The sequence below is a fragment of the Salvelinus namaycush genome, chromosome 15, assembly GCF_016432855.1.
Source record: "Salvelinus namaycush isolate Seneca chromosome 15, SaNama_1.0, whole genome shotgun sequence".
In the NCBI taxonomy this organism is placed as follows: Eukaryota; Metazoa; Chordata; class Actinopteri; order Salmoniformes; family Salmonidae; genus Salvelinus; species Salvelinus namaycush.
The window spans coordinates 21,270,738-21,292,480 of record NC_052321.1 but is presented as its reverse complement, the minus strand read 5'-3'; the positions used below and the strand labels follow the sequence as shown (position 1 = coordinate 21,292,480).

The 21,743-nt window shown below is 45.4% G+C and overlaps 1 protein-coding gene across 1 annotated transcript in view; it reads left to right on the top strand.

The window, feature by feature from the left end:
- Nucleotides 1-21,743, top strand: part of LOC120059985 (rho guanine nucleotide exchange factor 10-like) — a 106,710-nt gene that overhangs the window by 31,290 nt on the left and 53,677 nt on the right. Inside the window, exons 9-23 of the mRNA XM_039009062.1 lie at nucleotides 634-739; nucleotides 930-1,120; nucleotides 1,224-1,403; nucleotides 2,164-2,280; nucleotides 2,504-2,596; nucleotides 3,069-3,239; nucleotides 4,251-4,396; nucleotides 5,606-5,790; nucleotides 11,475-11,590; nucleotides 13,355-13,482; nucleotides 15,132-15,232; nucleotides 15,774-15,895; nucleotides 16,081-16,167; nucleotides 16,994-17,223; nucleotides 18,778-18,935. Coding sequence (XP_038864990.1) covers nucleotides 634-739; nucleotides 930-1,120; nucleotides 1,224-1,403; nucleotides 2,164-2,280; nucleotides 2,504-2,596; nucleotides 3,069-3,239; nucleotides 4,251-4,396; nucleotides 5,606-5,790; nucleotides 11,475-11,590; nucleotides 13,355-13,482; nucleotides 15,132-15,232; nucleotides 15,774-15,895; nucleotides 16,081-16,167; nucleotides 16,994-17,223; nucleotides 18,778-18,935 — 2,131 coding nt within the window. The remainder of the gene's footprint in view (nucleotides 1-633; nucleotides 740-929; nucleotides 1,121-1,223; nucleotides 1,404-2,163; nucleotides 2,281-2,503; nucleotides 2,597-3,068; nucleotides 3,240-4,250; nucleotides 4,397-5,605; nucleotides 5,791-11,474; nucleotides 11,591-13,354; nucleotides 13,483-15,131; nucleotides 15,233-15,773; nucleotides 15,896-16,080; nucleotides 16,168-16,993; nucleotides 17,224-18,777; nucleotides 18,936-21,743) is intronic.

The window sequence follows — 21,743 nt, the reverse complement described above, 5'->3', positions numbered from 1 at the left end:
CTAGTCCCTTCATCCTGCTCTTATGTCTGGTGGTGAGTTTGTCTCTACTGCATTGACCTGTGCCACTAACTGTATGGGTGTTGAGGCAACTGCATCTCCTAAGTGACATGCCTTTAGGTCTACGGCGTACTGAGACACCAGAGCAGCTGAGTTGTGTGTAGGCCTAGACAGGAGGTCCGTACAGGATCATCTCAGTCCACTCCTACAGAACATTTTCAAACAAATCTATAAAAAAAGATAGTTATGAAGTTCTACTTTTCAGCAGAGGGTTGTAGCAGTTTAGGTAAATCTTCTGAGACTCTACCCTGGCTAATGAAAGAGCCTCTAAACAACTGACATTCCCTATTTACAGGTCTCACATAGAGAGATTCAAGTTAAGTAAACATCACTTCAAGCCCTTATGCATCTGTGAGAATCTTTTAGTTTAGATTGACTCAGTTCAGCTGCTGTCACAGTTGCTGTCTTCCTCTGGTCCACCCTGCTCTCCCTGAGGTCCTGCTCCTGTATTTACATGATCTGCCATCTTCCCTTCTCTTCTAACACAGTTCCTATCTCCTCCCTAAGAGCTTCAGTAGCATGCTGTTCTCTCTGTCTGCTCTGAGTGCTATTTACTGTTGTTGATGTTACATGAAGATGCAAAAGCTGGTGAAGGCAGCGAGAGACGGGACCAAAGACGGCCTGGAGAAGACCAAAGCAGCAGTGAGAAGGGGACGGTCGTATATCAAGACCCACTGTCACGGTAAGAGTAAGAACAGAACATGGACTATGGTCCTTAGTTCACACTAGTCAGTTAATTACACTGATGTATCTGGGATAAAATGCAAGCACTTTACATTGTAACAGGGGAATTATCCACTAACAATGTGTATTAACCTCCTGGGTGATGCTCATCTGATTTAAGCTGACCTCGTCTCTCCTGTTTATCTCAGAGAGGAAGTCAACCTGTTTTGAGGATGAGGAGTCGGAGCTATTCATCGAAGTGGAATGCTTCAACATGGAGCCAGTGCTCAGTCCCGTCCCTGAGGGGCTCTCACAACAACAGGTGGTGAGGAGGTGTATACTGGGCTCCATATTAGAGAGTGAGAAGAACTATCTTGATGCACTGAAGCGGATTTTAGAGGTATGATATTTTACAGTTTATACATTTCATATAACATTTCTCTAATTTCCTCAAGGAAAAGATTTCCTACCACATCCTTATCCTCTTTATCCTCTCTTATCAGCAATATGAAAAGCCACTTTTGGAGATTGAGCCCAGGTTGCTAAGCGATAGGAAGCTGAAGGTGACATTCTATCGTATCCGGGAGATTCTCCAGTGCCACGCCCTGTTCCAGATCGCCCTGGCGTGCCGCGTGGCCGAGTGGGACAGTCTGGAGATGATCGGGGACGTCTTTGTAGCCTCGGTGGGTTGGTGGACAAGTGTAGGAAGGATTCAGTGCTGGGGAACCCACTGTAGGATTCAGTTCCACTTTTAAGATGGCTGGAAGAGTAAACCATTTGACAGTGGTCATGTGGTCAAAACTAGTGAACAGAAACATTCCTTTACTCGGACCATGTCCTGTACTGTGCTTCACCATTGAACATAACACTGACTGAAGCGATAGTGCAAGTTTACCATGACTCCTTCTATAGGAATTAGTCCCATGATTACACACACACACACACACACACACACACACACACACACACACACACACACACACACACACACACACACACACACACACACACACACACAGCTGCACTGGGTTCTTGGAGGAAGTGCTCCACCCTGGTGTCTCCGCTGCCTAGCAACCCGGTCAGGGGTCTTCAAACAAAGTCTCACCCAGTAACCCCAGTTCTCCCTCTTCCTGAGGTTTGTTACTGTTTGAAGCATGACCCCTAACCCCTGGCACCACAACACAGGAGCAGGACACAGCATCTGTGACCCATGTGCTGTGTGCCTTCTTCCTTACTGTCCTCTCTCTCTTATCTCTGGCCAGAAACAACCATCATAATACACTGTCCAACTAACAGCTTATTTTGGCCCTAGGAAGCCCCATTCCTTTGTCTGGTACCAGGTTAATTCCATTCCTGACTGTAATTGTATCGGACTCGTATGGGGTGTTGATGACTTGCTCTCTCCCCTTTCTGTCTCTCCCTCTCTCTATATCTGGGTCCCAGTTCTCCAAGTCCATGGTGCTGGATGCCTACTGTGAGTATGTGAACAACTTCAGCACAGCCATGGCGGTGGTCAGGAAGACGTGTGCCTCCAAACCCAGCTTCCTGGACTTCCTCAAGGTCAGTCAGAGCACCACTGTAAAAATATTTTTAAGTATGCTCCTGTGAAAATACAGAGATACAGCTATGCAGAATATACATCTCTGGCTCTATCCTAAACCTAACTCCGCATAGGGACCTGGGGTTGATTTCAGACTGAACAAAAACACTTTGTGGTTCTGTATTGGATTGCCCTGCACTGCATCAATCAGTAATCATTGATTGTCCTCTTCTCTCTCCACAGCAACGTCAGGACACCAGCAGTGACCGGGTCACTCTCTATGGACTCATGATGAAGCCCATCCAGAGATTCCCTCAGTTCATTCTGCTGCTGCAGGTATCTATTTCACTGTCACGTCCACACTTAGCGCCTAGAGTACATTTTACACATCTACCAGCAGAGAGCGCCACATAGTCACTAACAAAGAGCTCTGTTGTTAAGAATGCACTATGCAGAGAGAGTGTTGTGTAGTGTGCATACTCTTGGGAAATAATTTCTGCTTCAGGTGCTTCAAATTTGATCCTCACTCATAATTATTATGACTGAGGATAACATTTTAGACTGCCCATTGGCCTTCTGAAAGAATCTAAATAGTTATAAACTGATGTTATGGCAGTGTAGAGATGCTCTGGATGTGATCGGTGCTCTGTTATATTCTGAATGTGTTATCTCTCCATGCTGTATGGCAGGACATGTTGAAGAACGCCCCAGTAGGCCACAGTGACAGGCTGCCCCTACAGATGGTATGTCATGTTACAGTATGTTATGCTATTCTGTGGTGTTCTGACTGTGATATAATGTGATACAGGACATGTTGAAGAACACACCAGCAGGCCACAGTGACAGACTGCCCCTACAGATGGCCCTGACAGAACTGGAGACCCTGGCTGAAAAGCTCAATGAGAAGAAGAGGGAGGCTGACCAGCGCTGTGAGATCAGACACATAGCCAAGGCCATGAACGAACGCTACCTCAACAAGGTATTGCTCGAACACACGCACACACACACGCACACGCACACGCACACGCACACGCACACGCACACACACACACACAGTCTTGTATAACTAACCTTGTGGGGGGACACAATTCAGTCCCATTATAAAATAAATCCTATACCCTAACCTTAACCCCAAAACCTAACCTTAACCCTAAACCTAACCCTAGCTCCCAACACTAAAACTAACTGTAGCTCCTAACCCTAACCCTAAACTTAATTCTAACCCTAACACTAATTCTAACCTTAACCCTAAACCCCCTAGAAATAGCATTTGGCCTTGTGGGGATTCACAAAATGTCCACAGTTGGTCAAATGTTTGTTTGTTTACTATTCTTGTTGGGACTTCTGGTCCCCATAAGTATAGTTTAACATGTCCACACACACCATTGATCTTCTTCAGACCATAGGGCTCAGTGTTTGTCCTCTATAACTAGATGATATTTGAATGTTTAAACAGATTGTTTCTTCCATTGTGTGGGCGTTGAGGCCTTGACTGTAGATGTTTCACATTCTTCACTGAGAATCCATCTATCAACAAATCTGGCAATATACAGGAGATGGCTCTGAGCCTGATACGGAGGCATCAATATTCCCTACTGTCTAATTATTTGTCCGTTTGTCTGCCCACAAGAGCAAACAGCCGCCCCATGGCATCTACGGTATATTTTATGGATGTGTGCATGCTGCAAAGGGCATTAACTGTAACTAAAAACACACTGATCTGTAAACTGCATGTGCTTATACTAGTGTGTTTATATTCTACACTAACTAAATGGTATCTTCATATTCATTTCACCCTTGACACGGACCAGACTAAAAAGCTACAGTAAGATCGGACAAACTGCTTCCCTGCAATATCTACAGAATGTATTTATATATTTTGGGGAGTACCTTAAATGTACATTGACATAAATCATAATTTAACCTTGGGGAAGACCATCGAGACCATATATTGTATCTGACCTCTTGGCCTCTCTCCCTCACCCATCAGCTCCTGAGTAACGGCAGCCGCTACCTGATTCGCTCTGACGACATAGTGGAGACGGTCTACAACGACCACGGAGAGGTCATCAAGACCAAGGAGCGACGCCTTTTCCTGCTCAACGACGTGCTCATGTGTGCCACGCCCAACGTCCGGTAAGACCCAAAGCACCAGCACCAGACACAGTACTCACCCTGGCCAGGGTTTCTACCCACAGATGGAGCATCCTCTCTGGGTATGATTCTGATCAGCTCCCAGTGGAGGAGCCTGTGTCCTGTAATTATACTGTGCCTCACCACACTAGCTACTGGCCACTGGCTCTGACATGAGGATCTATACGCTTTATAAAGTAGTAGTAGTAGTTTATTACATTTTTACAAGTAGGCTGTACTTGGAAGCTAAAAGCTGATTTGCAGTACACAGCACATACAGATAAACAAATCTCAAGGTGCTTAAAAAGAAAAACAACATCAATAAAACATGTGAATAACATGAGCAACAAATGGAGCGACAGTCAATAAATAGCTTGAGCAGAGGGAGGTGCAGGTACAGGTGGTGAACAGGGGGAGCTGAGCAACCAGATCAAGACATCTGGGGGCAGGAATCTACCTCAAGGTGTCTCGCAGCCAGCGTCTTCTCTGTGCGGTAGGACACTTGTGGAACAAGAATGATGCAGTTTGTTTTTTATCTCCCAGTGCATTCACTCAGCATACAGAACACTCATAGCTTTGGAGGAATGCTCTGGAGCGATGAATTCCTCACTGCCAACCCCCCCCGTTGGATCAAGGAGGTTGTAGAAACATCCCAATATAGGCCGACGTAGTCAAATTAAAACAGCTAGCTAGCTAGCATTGTTAGCTAGCCATCTTGAAACGCTGATTTGCCATTCATTCTTAGGCATCAAACAAAATGTAATCCAGAGTAAATCTATACTTGTTTGGCTATTCAAAAACAAAAAGTGAAATGATTCATACAAAAAACATAATGATTAAATATTTACAAAATTTACAGGAGCTCTCTGCCCAGGCTGTCAAGTGCCAATAGGGCGACATGATAACTGTAGAACCAGTCATGCATGAAGTACAGTATAAGTCTTACATTACAGTCATGACATTTTCAAAAGAATTTGCCCCGCTTTGATGTGGCATATACAGCACATACCATACCACATACCTTACGATGGTAAATCATTTAACTTTCTGAACTTTTGTTTACCCTGATTTTGTTTACAATCCCCTCTGTATCAGTGAGGAATACACTCAATAAATGTAATATTGGTTGAAGAAACCTTTATTGTTCCCTGTGAGGAAATTCATTAGTCTTCTGCCTGCATTCGTCCTCTGCCTGTCCTCCTCTGTATCCAGGTGCAGTGTTGATGGCAGTGGTAGTGGCAACGCCGCCTTGGGTCAGAAGTTCCTGCTGAAGTGGAGTGTCCCTCTGAGCTTTGTGGACGTAGTAGAGTTTGGCTCCAGTGAAGACATGGGCGACAACAGCCGCTTCACCAACCAACCCCACTCTGGAGAGAAGGTGATCATCAATGCCAAACCAAGTACGTCCCAATGATTCGCAACCACAGAGATCTGTCACAGAGGTCTGCCTGTAACCTGCTTAGTATTGGAAAAAGAGTAAGATGTAGATAAGATGTAGTTTAGAGCCCTCCCAAAGGCCAAAAAACCCATCATCGTTTCTTTATGACCCCACAATTAATCATAAAGAGAGGAATGTGAGGCCTGATTTTAGGGCTCCCAAGTGGTGCAGTGGTCTACGGCACTGCATCCCAGTGCTAGAGGTGTCACTACAGACCCTGGTTCGATTCCAGGCTGTATCACAACCGGCCGTGATTGGGAGTCCCATTGGCCGGCGCACAATTGGCCCAGCGTTGTCCGGTTAGAGTTTGGCCGTGGTAGGCCGTCATTGTAAATAAGAATTTGTTCTTAACTGACTTGCCTAGTTAAATAAAGGTTAAATAAAAAAAGAACGTAAACAAAGTAATAATGCAGGAGAAGCCGAGACGAAGACATGGGCCTGCAAACCGTGCCAATATATCCTCCAAACAACGGCTTCGAGGCATTATCCCTTTTATTCCATGGGTTATCAACATATTCAAATAATGATTGACATATTTTCATTAAAAATGTTATTTTGATGAATTTATTCATGTATTTCATCATTCCACAAGATATAGTCCCGACACAATTCTAGGGTTGCTACCCAAGCCGGATGGTCATTCGTTCTATCAGTTCGGTTGCTAGAGACGCAACCCTGTCGTTCAGTCTTTTTGTTCTGGATCTATGAACGCGACCCAGTCGTTCTTTCTAAATGTTCCATTGCCATACTGGCTGGCAACCTTCTTATCCCTTGCTTGCTAGCTAGCCAACTACGGCTAACTTACAGTCACATCAAAAAGTGCAGCCAGAATAACAACAGTAGCTGCATTTGCATTTGCAGCTGTTTTCTAGAGACATTTATTTGGATACATCCATAACAATGAGCTAACGAGGCGCGATTTCACCTGGCATAGAACATTTGCTCACTCGTCAGGACACTGTTGTTCAGAGGAGTTAGCCAACAACACAGCTACAGTAACACAATCACTTCAAACTGAAACTGGAAAGACTGCAAACTAGCTGCACTTCGTTTTGTTTGACCTTTTTTCATTTGAAATGTCTTTGTATATTTCCATAAAAATGATGACAGCTGATTCATGATTTCGACTGGTTGAAAAATGCTGCCTGCCTGTCTGTCTTGTCCCGACTCTCGGCACGTTCATTACTATGGGACAGCTGGAGATCGAATATGAATATTGAAACAATGTTGCAAATGTTGGAGAGACAGACAACAAGGTTTATACAAATATCTGCAGTTGAAAATGAAATGTTAGTCTGAAAGAAATGTGAGAATGTCTAGATGCTTTTTACAGTGGAGATCAAGTTTATAAAGTGCCTGGCTGGGCTGATGAGACAGTGGATTGCGCGGTCAGATAGAACAGAGTAAATAGGCATTTTAACGCCATAGATTTAGCCAGTGGTAAATTGTGGAATAGACATTGGCTGGAATACGGTTTTAACCAATCAACATTCAGGATTAGACCCACCCGTTGTATAAATTGAAATAATATGCATTACTCTGCACAGTGGCTGTACAATGCAGATACAGTACAGTACAAGCAGCAATACCTTGTTTTCTGCTGTGTGTAAAATCAATACAATTTCCTCTTAGTGCTGATTACGCTTCAACACCCCCCTCCCTGAAATATTGATGAGTTCTAGATGATTACTGTAATTCTTTACCAAACTGCCTGGCCAGTTCTCAGTGGGCTCAGATCAACACTACAGTACAAGCATTACATGACTCACTGATGTTACTGTTGGATGAAACATGGGGGGCTGTCCTTCTCAGATTATAGTGTTGCAGGACCACACTCAATAACAAGGAGCAAAAGTTGCTTATTAATTCATTTGACACACCAACAACAAATGTTTAGCCATCATTTTCTGTGTGCCAGGCTTTCCATCTCGAACCACTGAGAGACGTTTTAAAATAGTTCCAGAGAAACTGTGGTGAGTCTTTAAGCAGCCAGCTCCACTCTCTGCTGCAGGGTCACTGACTTCACTCTTTCCCCTGGCCTGCTCTGGCAGCTGCTCGGCATGGCCGCTCCTTTAAACTCCTCATTGGAAACCATGCTACCATCATAACCAGACTGTATGGTTTGTGATCATAACCAGGCAGTTGCTTTTTTAGTAAAGAACATTCACCCTGACTACAAACCAGGCGTGGGTAATGGGGAATGCAACGGTACATTAGTGTGCTTTTCATTTAGCTGGTGTTCAGGTGGTGACAGCAGTACACCCACTGGGGAAGGCAAGGTGGATGCTGTAATAGCTATGGAGTAACTATGTTATTGTATGCTAGAGGTTATGAACAGAGGTGACAGTCGTTTCCTGTGCGTGGCAGGTTTTTCCCTTACACCAAGCCCTCTGATGCAGGCTTCTGTTTGTCAGTCCCATCTGTGGTGCTAGTGTGATCTACTCCAGTCGTGTGTGTGTGTATAAAGCCAGAGAAACTCATTCCATATATATATATATATATATACACTACCGTTCAAATGTTTGGGGTCACTTAGACATTTCCTTGTTTTTGAAAGAAAAGCAAAACAAATGTGTCCATTAAAATAACATCAAATTGATCAGAAATACAGTGTAGACATTGTTAATGTTGTAAATGACTATTGTAGATGGAAATGGCAGATTTTTTTATGGAATATCTACATAGGTGTACAGAGGCCCATTATCGTCAACCATCACACCTGTGTTCCAATGGCACGTTGTGTTAGTGTGTGTGTGTATATATGTATGTGTATATATATATATATATATATATTTATTAGTTGTATTACCGAGGGTATGGCCTACTGTACAGAGATGTTGAGCCTCTGATTACAAATGGCTTTATAGTGTAATAGCCATGCCTATTGACCCACATGCTGACAAGAGGATGAACGTCTAGCCTGTAAATGGATGTTGTTGTGCGTAAGCCTGTGTTATTTAAGAGTCCATTAGTGTTCTACTGTACTGTACTACTCTCCATCCATATTGTTAAAGCATAGGACCCTGAGTGAAGTTGACCATATGGGCCATTTCTTGTTTTCCTCTCGTCCTCTTACTCATTGAAATGCCAGGGGATAAGCAACCTTTCCTCTCTTCTCTCTCCTCCACTGCCCAACTGCCACCCCGTCCCCTCTCCTCCCCAAAGCCTCTTACCCACTCACCCACCCGTCACCTCTCCATCTGCCCTCTATTCACACCCACAGACGGCCTTATGGGGGCTAAAGACAGTAGACTAAAGCATCTGGACCCTGGGCTGACAGACAGGCAGGCATATTCCGAGCCAGCTGTCTAGTCCTCGAGCTAGGTTAGACCCCTATATATACAGCCAGTAACCTATTCCCCTTAGGAGATCCATATGGACTGGACAGCAGTCTGGTTCAGCTCAGTAATGTTAGCTAATTCCATTGGACATGGAGCTAGAATGGAAAACATTACAGTAGGGTATGGTCATTTTTACTCCCCCATATTTTGTCTATGACCCATATCATTTCTTCAATACTGATGAAATTTTCCTCCTAGTCAGTCCTCTGTGTGTCTGTTCTGGCCAGGCATTTTAAGTGGGAAAAACCCTCACTCTCAGCTTCTCTCCCTCCCTCCATAGTCCAGTATGTTCTGTCAAAGCAACTGGTGACCTGTCTACTAGAGGCAATGAAAAGACGGTCCAGCGTATGATGTCACAGTTTCCTGTGCTCTGCTCTGGATGTCTGTTTGCTTGCCTCATGTCTGTTGTACTTATCTTAGCTAATTGGGACCACCAGAAGAGATGGGTCAGTTACATTGGCAAAGACTTTAAAACAATAAACCGCAACCCTTTCTTCTAGCTGACGTGACACTAGTCTAGGTCAGAGCCATCGATGAATGACTGCTCTACAGGTCAGGTTCAGCTTGTCCATGGCACTCAGTCTCATTGTGGACTATTGTCATTGTTTGTCAGAACATATAATATCTATAGTCATAGAGATGAATCATGGCCTGTAGAATTACCATGGATGACAAGCCAATGAGCATGACTGAAGCTTATTCAGTGATTCTGCCCTGACCGGGTTCCAACCACACAAAGACATCATAGGGCTCCTGAGTGGCACAGGGGTCTAAGGCACTGCATCTCAGTGCCAGAGGCGTCACTACATACCCTGATTCGATCCTGGGCTGTATTACAACCAGTCGTGATCGGGAGTCCCATAGTGCGGCGTACAATTGGCCCAGCGTCGTCCGGGTTAGGGAAGGGTCTGGCCGGGGTAGGCCGTTATTGTAAAATAAGAATTTTTTCTTAACTGATTTGCCTAGTTAAATAAAACATAAAATTAAGACCAATGAGGCGGGAATATTTTAACTTCATTAGACAAGACAATTAGCTCAATAGAACAGAAATGACATTTTAACATGCTTCTGAAGCTAGGACAAATTGTTATTGTCAACCATACACTTTTCAAATTGCTTTCAACCCAACACACTGTCTGTAACAGTAAAACTGTTCAATGATACTCCGTGACCTGGACATATTCAGAATGGAATGATATCTTGGTACATGATGAAGAGAACGTCTCTGAATTAGCTTCTGCATGTAAACTTACAATCTGAAGTATCCTTTTCTGAATGACTCTTTCTGTCTCCAGTGTGACCACCACCTACGTGAAGTACTTAGTGCAGGTCAAACGGGGTGGAAGTTTCTCTGAGTGTCCTCTCTTGGCAGCCCTGGGGAAGAATGGAGCGGTTGCCATGGAGCTGGAACACTACGGCAGTGTGAAGGGCCATTATAGACCCCACAGAAAGTAGACTGGCAAAACCAGAGGGAGCTCCAGGAATCCTTAACCCCCTCCCAGTTCCAATGTGCTGCCTTATGAGAGTGGTAGACCACGTTTAAGTTGAAAAGTCATATGGTGAAATCATCTTTAAGAGCTTGCCTTACTTGTTAGCTGACAGTACCATATGCTGCAAATCCTACCGTACGATGACTTGTTGGCAGGCATGTCTGAAAGATGAGGAGGGTCCTCTCTGTGCTGCAGGTTTAATTTGAGTTACAGCCTTGAGAGAAGGCTATGTGCTGGCAGAACCTACAGGGGGCCTCTCCTCTTTCTCTCCCTTTCTCTCTCTGAGGAGTCTGGCTCTCTGTCTGTGTCTCTTCCTGATATACAGGCTGAGCGCTGACAAACAAAGCAGCCCATTGTCCCGAGCTGGACGCACAGAAACACAATAATACCTTACTTCACTGGCCTGTTGGTTCGGTTAGGCAGGGCACATCTACAAAGAAACACACACACGCTAGCGCAATAGAGGGAAATTTAACGCCAGGAAACTGCCGTTAGGTAACGGTACTCATTTCCAACGCACACTCTCTCTCTCTCGCACGCACACGCACACACGGTTCAGAGCCATGCCAAGTTGGGAAACAGACTGACTTTGTCTGGCAGTGTGTCTTATTTTACCTCCTGCTTTCAAGGCACAATAATTGCCTTTGAGATTTGTATGGCTCATATTGTTGGGTCAGTGGGTTCAGATGGGATATGGGCTCAGCTTTGTGAATCAGAACTTACTACTACTACCAACTTTATTTGGTAATAACCCAGTTCTCTGTTGACAATGACATGATAGTTTATTGACTTGTTGTCATTGTCTCTCCTCTCAGATAAGCTGTACATGGGTCCAGGCCAGCTGTACCAGGACCTGCAGAACCTCATCCACGACCTCAGCCTGGTCAACCAGATCTCCAGCATGATCGGAAGCCTCAAGGGAAACTACCAGGTGAGCCACATATATAAAGAGAGACGTGTTTCTGTCTGAGAGTGGTGGGGGAGCAGAGAACAGGCCAGAGGCACACAGAGAGACGTGTTTCTGTCTGAGAGTGGTGGGGGAGCAGAGAACAGGCCAGAGGCACACAGAGAGACGTGTTTCTGTCTGAGAGTGGTGGGGGAGCAGAGAACAGGCCAGAGGTACACAGAGAGACGTGTTTCTGTCTGAGAGTGGTGGGGGAGCAGAGAACAGGCCAGAGGTACACAGAGAGACGTGTTTCTGTCTGAGAGTGGTGGGGGAGCAGAGAACAGGCCAGAGGCACACAGAGAGACGTGTTTCTGTCTGAGAGTGGTGAGGAGCAGAGAACAGGCCAGAGGCACACATAGAGACGTGTTTCTGTCTGAGAGTGGTAGGGAGCAGAGAACAGGCCAGAGGTACACAGAGAGACGTGTTTCTGTCTGAGAGTGGTGGGGGAGCAGAGAACAGGCCAGAGGTACACAGAGAGACGTGTTTCTGTCTGAGAGTGGTGGGGGAGCAGAGAACAGGCCAGAGGTACACAGAGAGAAGTGTTTCTGTCTGAGAGTGGTGGGGGAGCAGAGAACAGGCCAGAGGTACACAGAGAGACGTGTTTCTGTCTGAGAGTGGTGGGGGAGCAGAGAACAGGCCAGAGGTACACAGAGAGACGTGTTTCTGTCTGAGAGTGGTGGGGGAGCAGAGAACAGGCCAGAGGCACACATAGAGACGTGTTTCTGTCTGAGAGTGGTGGGGGAGCAGAGAACAGGCCAGAGGCACACAGAGAGACGTGTTTCTGTCTGAGAGTGGTGGGGGAGCAGAGAACAGGCCAGAGGTACACAGAGAGACGTGTTTCTGTCTGAGAGTGGTGGGGGAGCAGAGAACAGGCCAGAGGCACACAGAGAGACGTGTTTCTGTCTGAGAGTGGTGGGGGAGCAGAGAACAGGCCAGAGGCACACAGAGAAACGTGTTTCTGTCTGAGAGTGGTGGGGGAGCAGAGAACAGGCCAGAGGCACACAGAGAGACGTGTTTCTGTCTGAGAGTGGTGGGGGAGCAGAGAACAGGCCAGAGGCACACAGAGAGACGTGTTTCTGTCTGAGAGTGGTGGGGGAGCAGAGAACAGGCCAGAGGCACACAGAGAGACGTGTTTCTGTCTGAGAGTGGTGGGGAGCAGAGAACAGGCCAGAGGCACACAGAGAGACGTGTTTCTGTCTGAGGGTGGTGGGGGAGCAGAGAACAGGCCAGAGGCACACAGAGAGACGTGTTTCTGTCTGAGAGTGGTAGGGAGCAGAGAACAGGCCAGAGGCACACAGAGAGACGTGTTTCTGTCTGAGAGTGGTAGGGAGCAGAGAACAGGCCAGAGGCACACAGAGAGACGTGTTTCTGTCTGAGAGTGGTGGGGGAGCAGAGAACAGGCCAGAGGCACACAGAGAGACGTGTTTCTGTCTGAGAGTGGTGGGGGAGCAGAGAACAGGCCAGAGGCACACAGGGAGACGTGTTTCTGTCTGAGAGTGGTGGGGGAGCAGAGAACAGGCCAGAGGCACACAGAGAGACATGTGTGTCTCATACACACACAAGACAGAGGGGGGCTTTTGTGGTCAATTTGGAAGAGCTGGTGTGTGGAGTCAATCTCTGCTCGCCCAATGGCATGATTGAAGGCTGTTATAGATCTAGCTTGACATTGGGCTATGGTTTAAGGGCTATGGCGTTAATACTTTATCTGTCTCTCGCTGTCTCTTTTCCATCCCTCCATCCCTCCTCTAGAACGTTAACCCTACGGTGGCCCATGACTGGGTGTCAGGTCTGCAGCGTCTCATCCTGAAGAAGGAGGACGAGATCCGGGCTGCAGACCGCTGTAGGATCCAGCTGCAGCTGCCTGGCAAACCGGACAAGTCAGTGTCTTACACACACCACTGCTGTTTCTCTCACACATAGACCTCACTCCCACCACACTGCTGTCTCTCTCTCACACATAGACCTCACTCCCACCACACTGCTGTCTCTCTCTCACACATAGACCTCACTCCCACCACACTGCTGTCTCTCTCTCACACATAGACCTCACTCCCACCACACTGCTGTCTCTCTCTCACACATAGACCTCACTCCCACCACACTGCTGTCTCTCTCTCACACATAGACCTCACTCCCACCACACTGCTGTCTCTCTCTCACACATAGACCTCACTCCCACCACACTGCTGTCTCTCTCTCACACATAGACCTCACTCCCACCACACTGCTGTCTCTCTCTCACACATAGACCTCACTCCCACCACACTGCTGTCTCTCTCTCACACATAGACCTCACTCCCACCACACTGCTGTCTCTCTCTCACACATAGACCTCACTCCCACCACACTGCTGTCTCTCTCTCACACATAGACCTCACTCCCACCACACTGCTGTCTCTCTCTCACACATAGACCTCACTCCCACCACACTGCTGTCTCTCTCTCACACATAGACCTCACTCCCACCACACTGCTGTCTCTCTCTCACACATAGACCTCACTCCCACCACACTGCTGTCTCTCTCTCACACATAGACCTCACTCCCACCACACTGCTGTCTCTCTCTCACACATAGACCTCACTCCCACCACACTGCTGTCTCTCTCTCACACACTAGGTTAGGCCCCTATGTCCTCACTCCCTCACTGTCTCCTCTCACCATTCAGGAATGAGCACAGTGTGTTACCGTCACGGTGGTAACAACTTTAACTTTGTTCTAGTCTGATCTCAGGGGTATGATTTAGTCTGTTAGAGCTCTGTGCTTTCTGCTGTGGAGCAGTGTGTTTATCTCCTCAGAGAAGACAGTGCAGCTGTTTCATCAACTCCTTCACATGGTCCCTCCTGGACCTAACCAGCACCTTGTTTACTCACACTGAGACCGCAGGGCATCACGTTTAGAGATACAACTCTGCTGCTCTCATTCCTCTCTGATCGCCCACATCTAAAAACAACATACTCCAGAGAGAGAGAGACAGAGATGGAGAGAGGGAGTGAACAGGAAGTTGCATGCCAGAGAGATCCTTCTGTGATGTGGTATTTACGTTGGCTGTTATTAGCTGTTGTAATCATTGTTGTCTTGAATTATTCGCAGCCCTGTCTGCTGTCAGAGAGCAGGATCACATGTCCCTTCAGCTGTTAGGTTCCTGACAGCACTGTGTTGTTCCTCTGTGTCATCTGGGGATGTGGGAGATATGTGGGCTGTATTCAAAATCAGGATCACTGAGCAGTTGCATAAATCTTTGAAAATAGTGCAGAAAAGTAGTGCACTGACTTTAAATAAAATCAGTATTTATTTACTCATGTTCATTCACTCCTACCATACCAACATGTTTGAATACACCCCAGTGTTACATTTCTTCTGCACTGAGTGGGCTCTGAGCAACACACTGTATAATGGATCCTGTCACTGTATCAACACTCTCTCTCTCTCTCTCTATGCCTCCCCTCTCTCTCTCTCTCTCTCTCTCTCTCTCTCTCTCTCTCTCTCTCTCTCTCTCTCTCTCTCTCTCTATCTCCTCTGGACAGGTCTGGCAGGCCCACATACTTCAGTGCAGTGTTCAATACGTTCTCTCCGGCCATCAAACAGTCATGGATCAGTAACCTGCAGATGGCCAAGCTGGCTCTGGGTACGTCTAATCTGGCCTCAGTCACAATCACAGACCCAATGCTCTGTCTGTTGACGTTGGATACTTTGTGTTCCCTATTGCTTGTCTCCACTGTCTCTGTCACTTTGTAGTTCCATAGAACACTGTAGTAAGTGTATGCAGAGGGACTGCCTCTCTGTCCTTTTTCCACTTGGAAATGTTCAAACTGCCCGTGGCTTTGTGGCTCACTTCCAAAATCCAGGTTCAGTTGCATATCAATGGCTATTTAAAAATCTATGTTTACTGAGTGAATATCATTAGTTCCAATTCACTTTTCCAGTTCTGTGGTCCCCTCTGTAAAAATGGATCATTAAGTTATATAGCCTGAATCTGGTGTATAGATTATAGAATCAGGTGTTATGTAACATATTTGGAAATATTTACCGGTTAGAATTTAGGATCGCTCCACACTGGACATAGTGTTCCTCTTTAAAAATGAAATTACTCTGGTATGGACTTGTCACTCAAACAGTTTGTGTGTGTGTGAATGTGTATGTGTACGTGTGTGTGTGTTTGCTAACAGAGGAGGACAACCTGCAGGGCTGGTTCTTTGCAGAGGATGATGGTAACCAGATCAAGAAGCAGAAACATCCTCTCCTGCTCAGGCAGATGCCTGTGGTCATGTCCAAACTACAGGAGTTCAAGGTGGGCCTCCGCTCCCCCACACGGTCTCCTTCTCTCTGAGCCGTGGGCAAAGTTAATGGCTCCATGTACAGAGTCCACATCCCATGGCTGCATGAATCATTTGCTACAATGTCATGTAGGAAATTACTACAAACTCCATACATATGTGATGTGAAAACTGTGTCTGTTCCCTCTGTCTGTGTCAGGTGGAGTGTGCGGTCCATAACCCCGAGCCCCACATCAACATAGAGAGCACAGCAGACACCCCTGCTCTGGGACATGGCTGTGTGTGGGTGAGGACACCTGGAGGTTTCATTTTATAAAACATATACCTTTGTACAGTATGGACATCCATGTGCTTCATTGTATTTTTATTTTACTAGGCAAGTCAGTTAAGAAAAAAATATTATTTTCAATGACAGCCTAGGAACAGCGGGTTAACTGCCTTGTTCAGGGGCAGAACGACAGATTTGTACCTTGTCAGCTCGGGGATTTGATCTTGCAACCTTTCGGTTACTAGTCCAACTCTCTAATCACTAGGCTACCCTGCTGTATATCAACAGATGCATACTGTCACTTATGCTTCTAGCCAGAGCCAAATGTTGAGAGTAGACATCTTACTCATCAGCTATAAAAAAGCTTTCTTCCACTCACACTGAGATTTATATGAATAATTGAACAGAGGCCCTTTCATTCATGAGCTGTAATTCTGAACCAGTGGTATGTTTACTGTATGAATCAGTTTAGTGCCTCTTAGCTGTGTGTATTTACTTCAGACACCGTGATAAAACATTCACAATACTTTGACTCCCAATGTCCTCCAGTGATGGACTGTTCCCATTCTCACTGAAAGCTCACACTTTTCCATTGTAAATGACTCACTGTTGGCCTGGATTGAGAGGGCCATTCTGTCCCGCTCTAAGCTCCTACTGGTCAGTCAGCTGTGCAGCTTTCTGCTGGAGTGGTTAGAAGCATTGTAACAGTTTGTTGTTGTGATTGTTGCTCTGTAAAAGGCTTTTATTTCCTAGCTAGGGCATGGAATCTTTCCTGGTCAGGTCATGTGGTAAGGAAAAACTCCTGTCCCTCCTCCTAAATGTTACTACTCCTATCCCTGTTCAGGTGGCGAGCTGCACCAACCAGATGGGTCAGATAGCCATCATAGCCATGCAAAACTCCAGCCCCAAAGTGACAGAGTGCTTCAATGTTGAGTCACGGATCCTGTGTATGGCGTACGTACCCATGGAGCAGAGGACCCAGGAGAACGGGGAGGGGAACCCCGAAAATAATCACTCCTCAGCAGGGAAGACCAGTGATGCCCCCACGGTCTGTCTGGGCATGGAGGAGGGCAGGTATGTGTGGGTTTACATCCACAAGCCTAATTAACAAACTTACTGTAAGCCTACAACTGGTCTTCACCTCAACTGCAAGACACAGGTATCAAAAGAAATCAACTGATTTGATTGTATTATAATTTCCTCATGCAGTGCCTTCGGAAAGTATTCAGACCCCTTGAATTTTTCCAAATGTTGTTACGTTACAGCCTTATTCTAAAATGGATTAAGTAAATGTTTTTCCTCAACAATCTACACACAATAATACCCAATAATTACAAAGCTAAAACAGGTTTTTGGATTTTTTTGCAAATGTATAAAAAAAACGCTACCTATTTACATTAGTATTCAGACCCTTTTGCTATGAGACTCGTAATTGAGCTCAGGTGCATCCTGTTTCCATTGATCATCCTTGAGATGTTTCTACAACTTAACTGGGGTCCACCTGTAAATTCAATTGATTGGACATAATTTGGAAAGGCACACACCTGTCTATATAAGGTCCCATAGTTGACAGTGCATGTCAGAGTAAAAACCAAGCCATGAGGTTGAAGGAATTGTCTGTAGAGCTCCGAGACAGGCTTGTGTCGAGGCACAGATCTGGGAAGGGTACCAAAACATTGATGCTGCATTGAAGGTCCCCAAGAACACAGTGTCCTCCATCATTCTTAAATGGAAGAAGTTTGGAACCACCAAGACTTTTCCTAGAGCTGGCCACCCGGCCAAACTGAGCAATCGGGGGAGAAGGGCCTTGGTCAGGGAGGTGACCAAGAACCCGATGGTCACTTTGACAGAGCTCCAGAGTTCCTCTTTGGAGATGGGAGAAACTTCCAGATGGACAACCATCTTTGCAGCACTCAACCAATCAGGCCTTTATGGTAGAGTGGCCAGACGGAAGCCACTCCTCAGTAAAAGGCACATGATAGCTCGCTTGGAGTTTGCCAAGAGGCACCTAAAGGACTCTGACCATGAGAAACAAGATTCTCTGGTCTGATGAAACCAAGATTGAACTCTTTGATCTGAATGCCAAGCGTCACATCTGGAGGAAACCAGGCACCATCCCTACGGTGAAGCATGATGGTGGCAGCATCATGCTGTGTGGATGTTTTTCAGCAGCAAGGACTGGGAGACTAGTCAGGAGTGAGGGAAAGATGAACGGAGCAAAGTACAGAGAGATTGAAAATCTCTGGAGAGACCTGAGACCTGAGAGACCAGAAAACCAGAGACCAGAGAAACTCCCCAACCAACCTTACAACGCTTGAGAGGATCTACAGAGAAACTCCCCAAATACAGGTGTGCTAAGCTTGTAGCGTCATACACAAGAAGACTCAAGGCTGTAATCACTGCCAAAGGTGCTTCAACAATGTACTGATTAAAGGCTGAATACTTATGTAAATGTGATATTTGTTAATATTTTTGCAAACATTTCTTAAAGCAATTTAATCCGTTTTAGAATAAGGCTGTAATGTAACAAAATGTGTAAAAGTAAATTGGTCTGAATACTTTCAGAAGGCACTGTATGTGCAGAACATGATCATATTTAATTTTCCTGTCTCTTGTCTTCCTCTGCAGCATCATAGTCTATAAGAGCAGCCAGCGATCCAAGAAGGTCCGTCTACAACACTTCTTCACCCCAGACAAGTCTACCGTGACCAGCCTGGTACACAAGAAGCAGTGTTTATACACTGGCCTAGTGAACGGCTCAGTCACCATCTACTCCAGAGCACAAGGTGAGGCCTGTTCTGAAGACTGTCTGTCTGTCTCTTAACAGTATTTTTGTTACGTTAAATTTAAGTAAGTATACTATACGATGGTACTAGCTAAATTGGCTTAACCGAACACAACATATTAATTTATTTGAATTAATAGGTGTGTTTGTTTTATATCCAGGTCGGCGTTCTGTGTTTATTTGAAATGGTCAGAAAAAAGATAACTTTTGCTTGCTACTGTGCATTCAGTTCAACCAATAAACATGAATAGAGGAACAGATTCAGCCATTCAGCCTCTCCTGACCTTTTCTCAGTTGAGGGGAAATGGTGTGTTATTAGGTTGCTGGGCAGACTCACAGACAGGCTGTTAAGCGTGTGTGTTGACCCAGTCCCTGTGGCTTCCAGGTTGAATCACCAGTGTGTCCAGTGTATTAACTCTGCTCCAGGGCCTGGGCCTCCCTCTCTCTCTGAGGCTGGCTGGCTGTACGAGGTCTCACAACGGTCTGTTGCCATTGAGCCTGGCCTGGTTGCCTGGGAGAAGTCACTAATCTACTAGCTAGTGCTGACCTATTTAATATCCTGACAGAGCTAGCACACTGTCAGACACACAGTACTAGCTCTCTCCCCTGCTCTTTCTTTCCCTTTCTTTCTCTCGCTCTCTCTGCCGGTGCTTGTATCCATGTCTGAGTCTCTTTCTCTCTCATAGTATGAAAACACTTGTTTTGAAGGAGTAAAGTGCATTTAGTGACCACAACATGACCACATTAAGACATGATGGTGAGAGGCTACCATTGCCATGGGCTAGCTATGTTGTTAATTAATTACACCATCTGCATCGGTATGACATGCAGCTCTCCGAGTCTCATCATGACTCATCACTCTAGGAAAGTTATTGAGGTTTTAAAACCAGAATCAGAGAAAAAATGAGGATACACTGTAGTTATCCATTTTCTCCATGCCTTGAAGATCTGTCTGTATCCATGTTGGTGTTGGTGCCTGCTCTGCATCACACTGGTTCTCTGTGGTCCCAGTTGGTCATTTCCAGCTCTTAGGTTCAGTCCAGTTCAGAGATAATTAAATGCTAGCTGGTTTTATTCTTACATTTCCCAGCTAAGTCACCATCAGAGTATTTATTTACATATTTAAAATCCCTGTTCCAAATCCAGGTTGAGTAAATCTGCCTTCCGTCTAACAACCGGGCAGGCAGTATCATATCATGCTCTGTGAGAGAGGGGTAGAGGATAGAGGGATAAAAGATATACCTGTATCTGCTAGACGGAAAAGTAAGAAGGGAAAGTATTCTCCTGATCCTCAGCCAGCTCAGTAAAGCCTGGAAGGGGATGTTGCAATGCTGAAGGAATGTCCACTTTGGTTATGTCTCTGTTTAACAGAATGTCACTGTTTTCATGTAACTTCTTTACGCTAAACATCAGATGCTGATTCCTTTGTTCTCCATGCAGCAGATTATTGTGCAATTCAATGGACTTGTCAGGACAGGATATACAGTATGAGGAATATTGCCTTTGGTTTGACTGAATAGATAGTCCGAGTTGGTGACAGCCCTGTACTCAGCTATTATTTGTCTCCCTTAATGCTGTCACTGAGAGAAGAGATGGACATCCACTGTAGTTATAAATGCCCATTTAAAGTGTTGTTATTTCATTTGCATACTTGTTCTTCTACATGAGTGACAGAAAAGTGTTTGTGTCCCAGCTCAAGCTTGAAATGATGATTCAACCTAGCTTCAGTGGTGAAACTTGTGCATCTACGTCCTAGCTATTGCTCTTCCAGTGCTTTTGTCACATTGAATGGGCTCACAGACGCTATAAGCATTTACACTGAGTGTACAAAACATTAGGAACACTTTCCTAATATTTAGTTGCACGCCCTTTTGCCCTCAGAACAGGCTCAAATTGGCAGGGCATGGACTCTACAAGGTGTCGAAAGCGTTCCACAGGGATGCTGCCCCATGTTGATTCCAATGCTTCCCAAAGTTGTGTCATGTTGGCTGGATGTCCTTTGGGTGGTGGACCATGGTGGACCAGCATTGCAGTTCTTGACACACTCAAAGCCTGGCACCTACTACCATACCCCGTTCAAAGGCACTTAAATCTTTTGTCTTGCCTATTCACCCTCTGAATGGCACACATACACAATCATTGTCTCAAATGTCTCACTGGTTTCAAAGTCCTTCTTTAACCTTTCTCCTCCCCTTCATCTACACTGATTTTAAGTGGATTTAACAGGTGACATCACCTGGATTCACCTGGTCAGTCTATGTCATGGAACGATTTGTTCCTTAGGTTTTGTACACTGTGTATATTAGGATCCCATTTCCATTTTAAAGGAACAGCAGCAGAGAAGAACCACACGAAGTAACCCCCCAGTATAAGCCTACATATAAAACTGTCATTTCAGTCATGAAATGTGTTTTTTAAAATAAATCCTTTCACATTGATAATGCCATCATCATTAGGGCAGTGGGAAGACATAGTAATACAGCAAAATGAGACTGCATGGTCGAGTACAAAGCTGCAGACTCATATAGTACAGATGAAGTCGAAGTTTACATACACTTAGGTTGGAGTCATTAAAACTCATTTTTCAACCACTCCACAAATTCCTTGTTGACAAACTATAGTTTTGGCAAGTCGGTTAGGACATCTACTTTGTGCATAACACAAGTAATTTTTCCAACAATTGTTTACAGACCGATTACTTCACTTATAATTCATTGTATCACAATTCCAGTGGGTCAGAAGTTCACATACACTAAGTTGACTGTGCCTTTAAACAGCTTGGAAAATTCCAGAAAATGATGTCATGGCT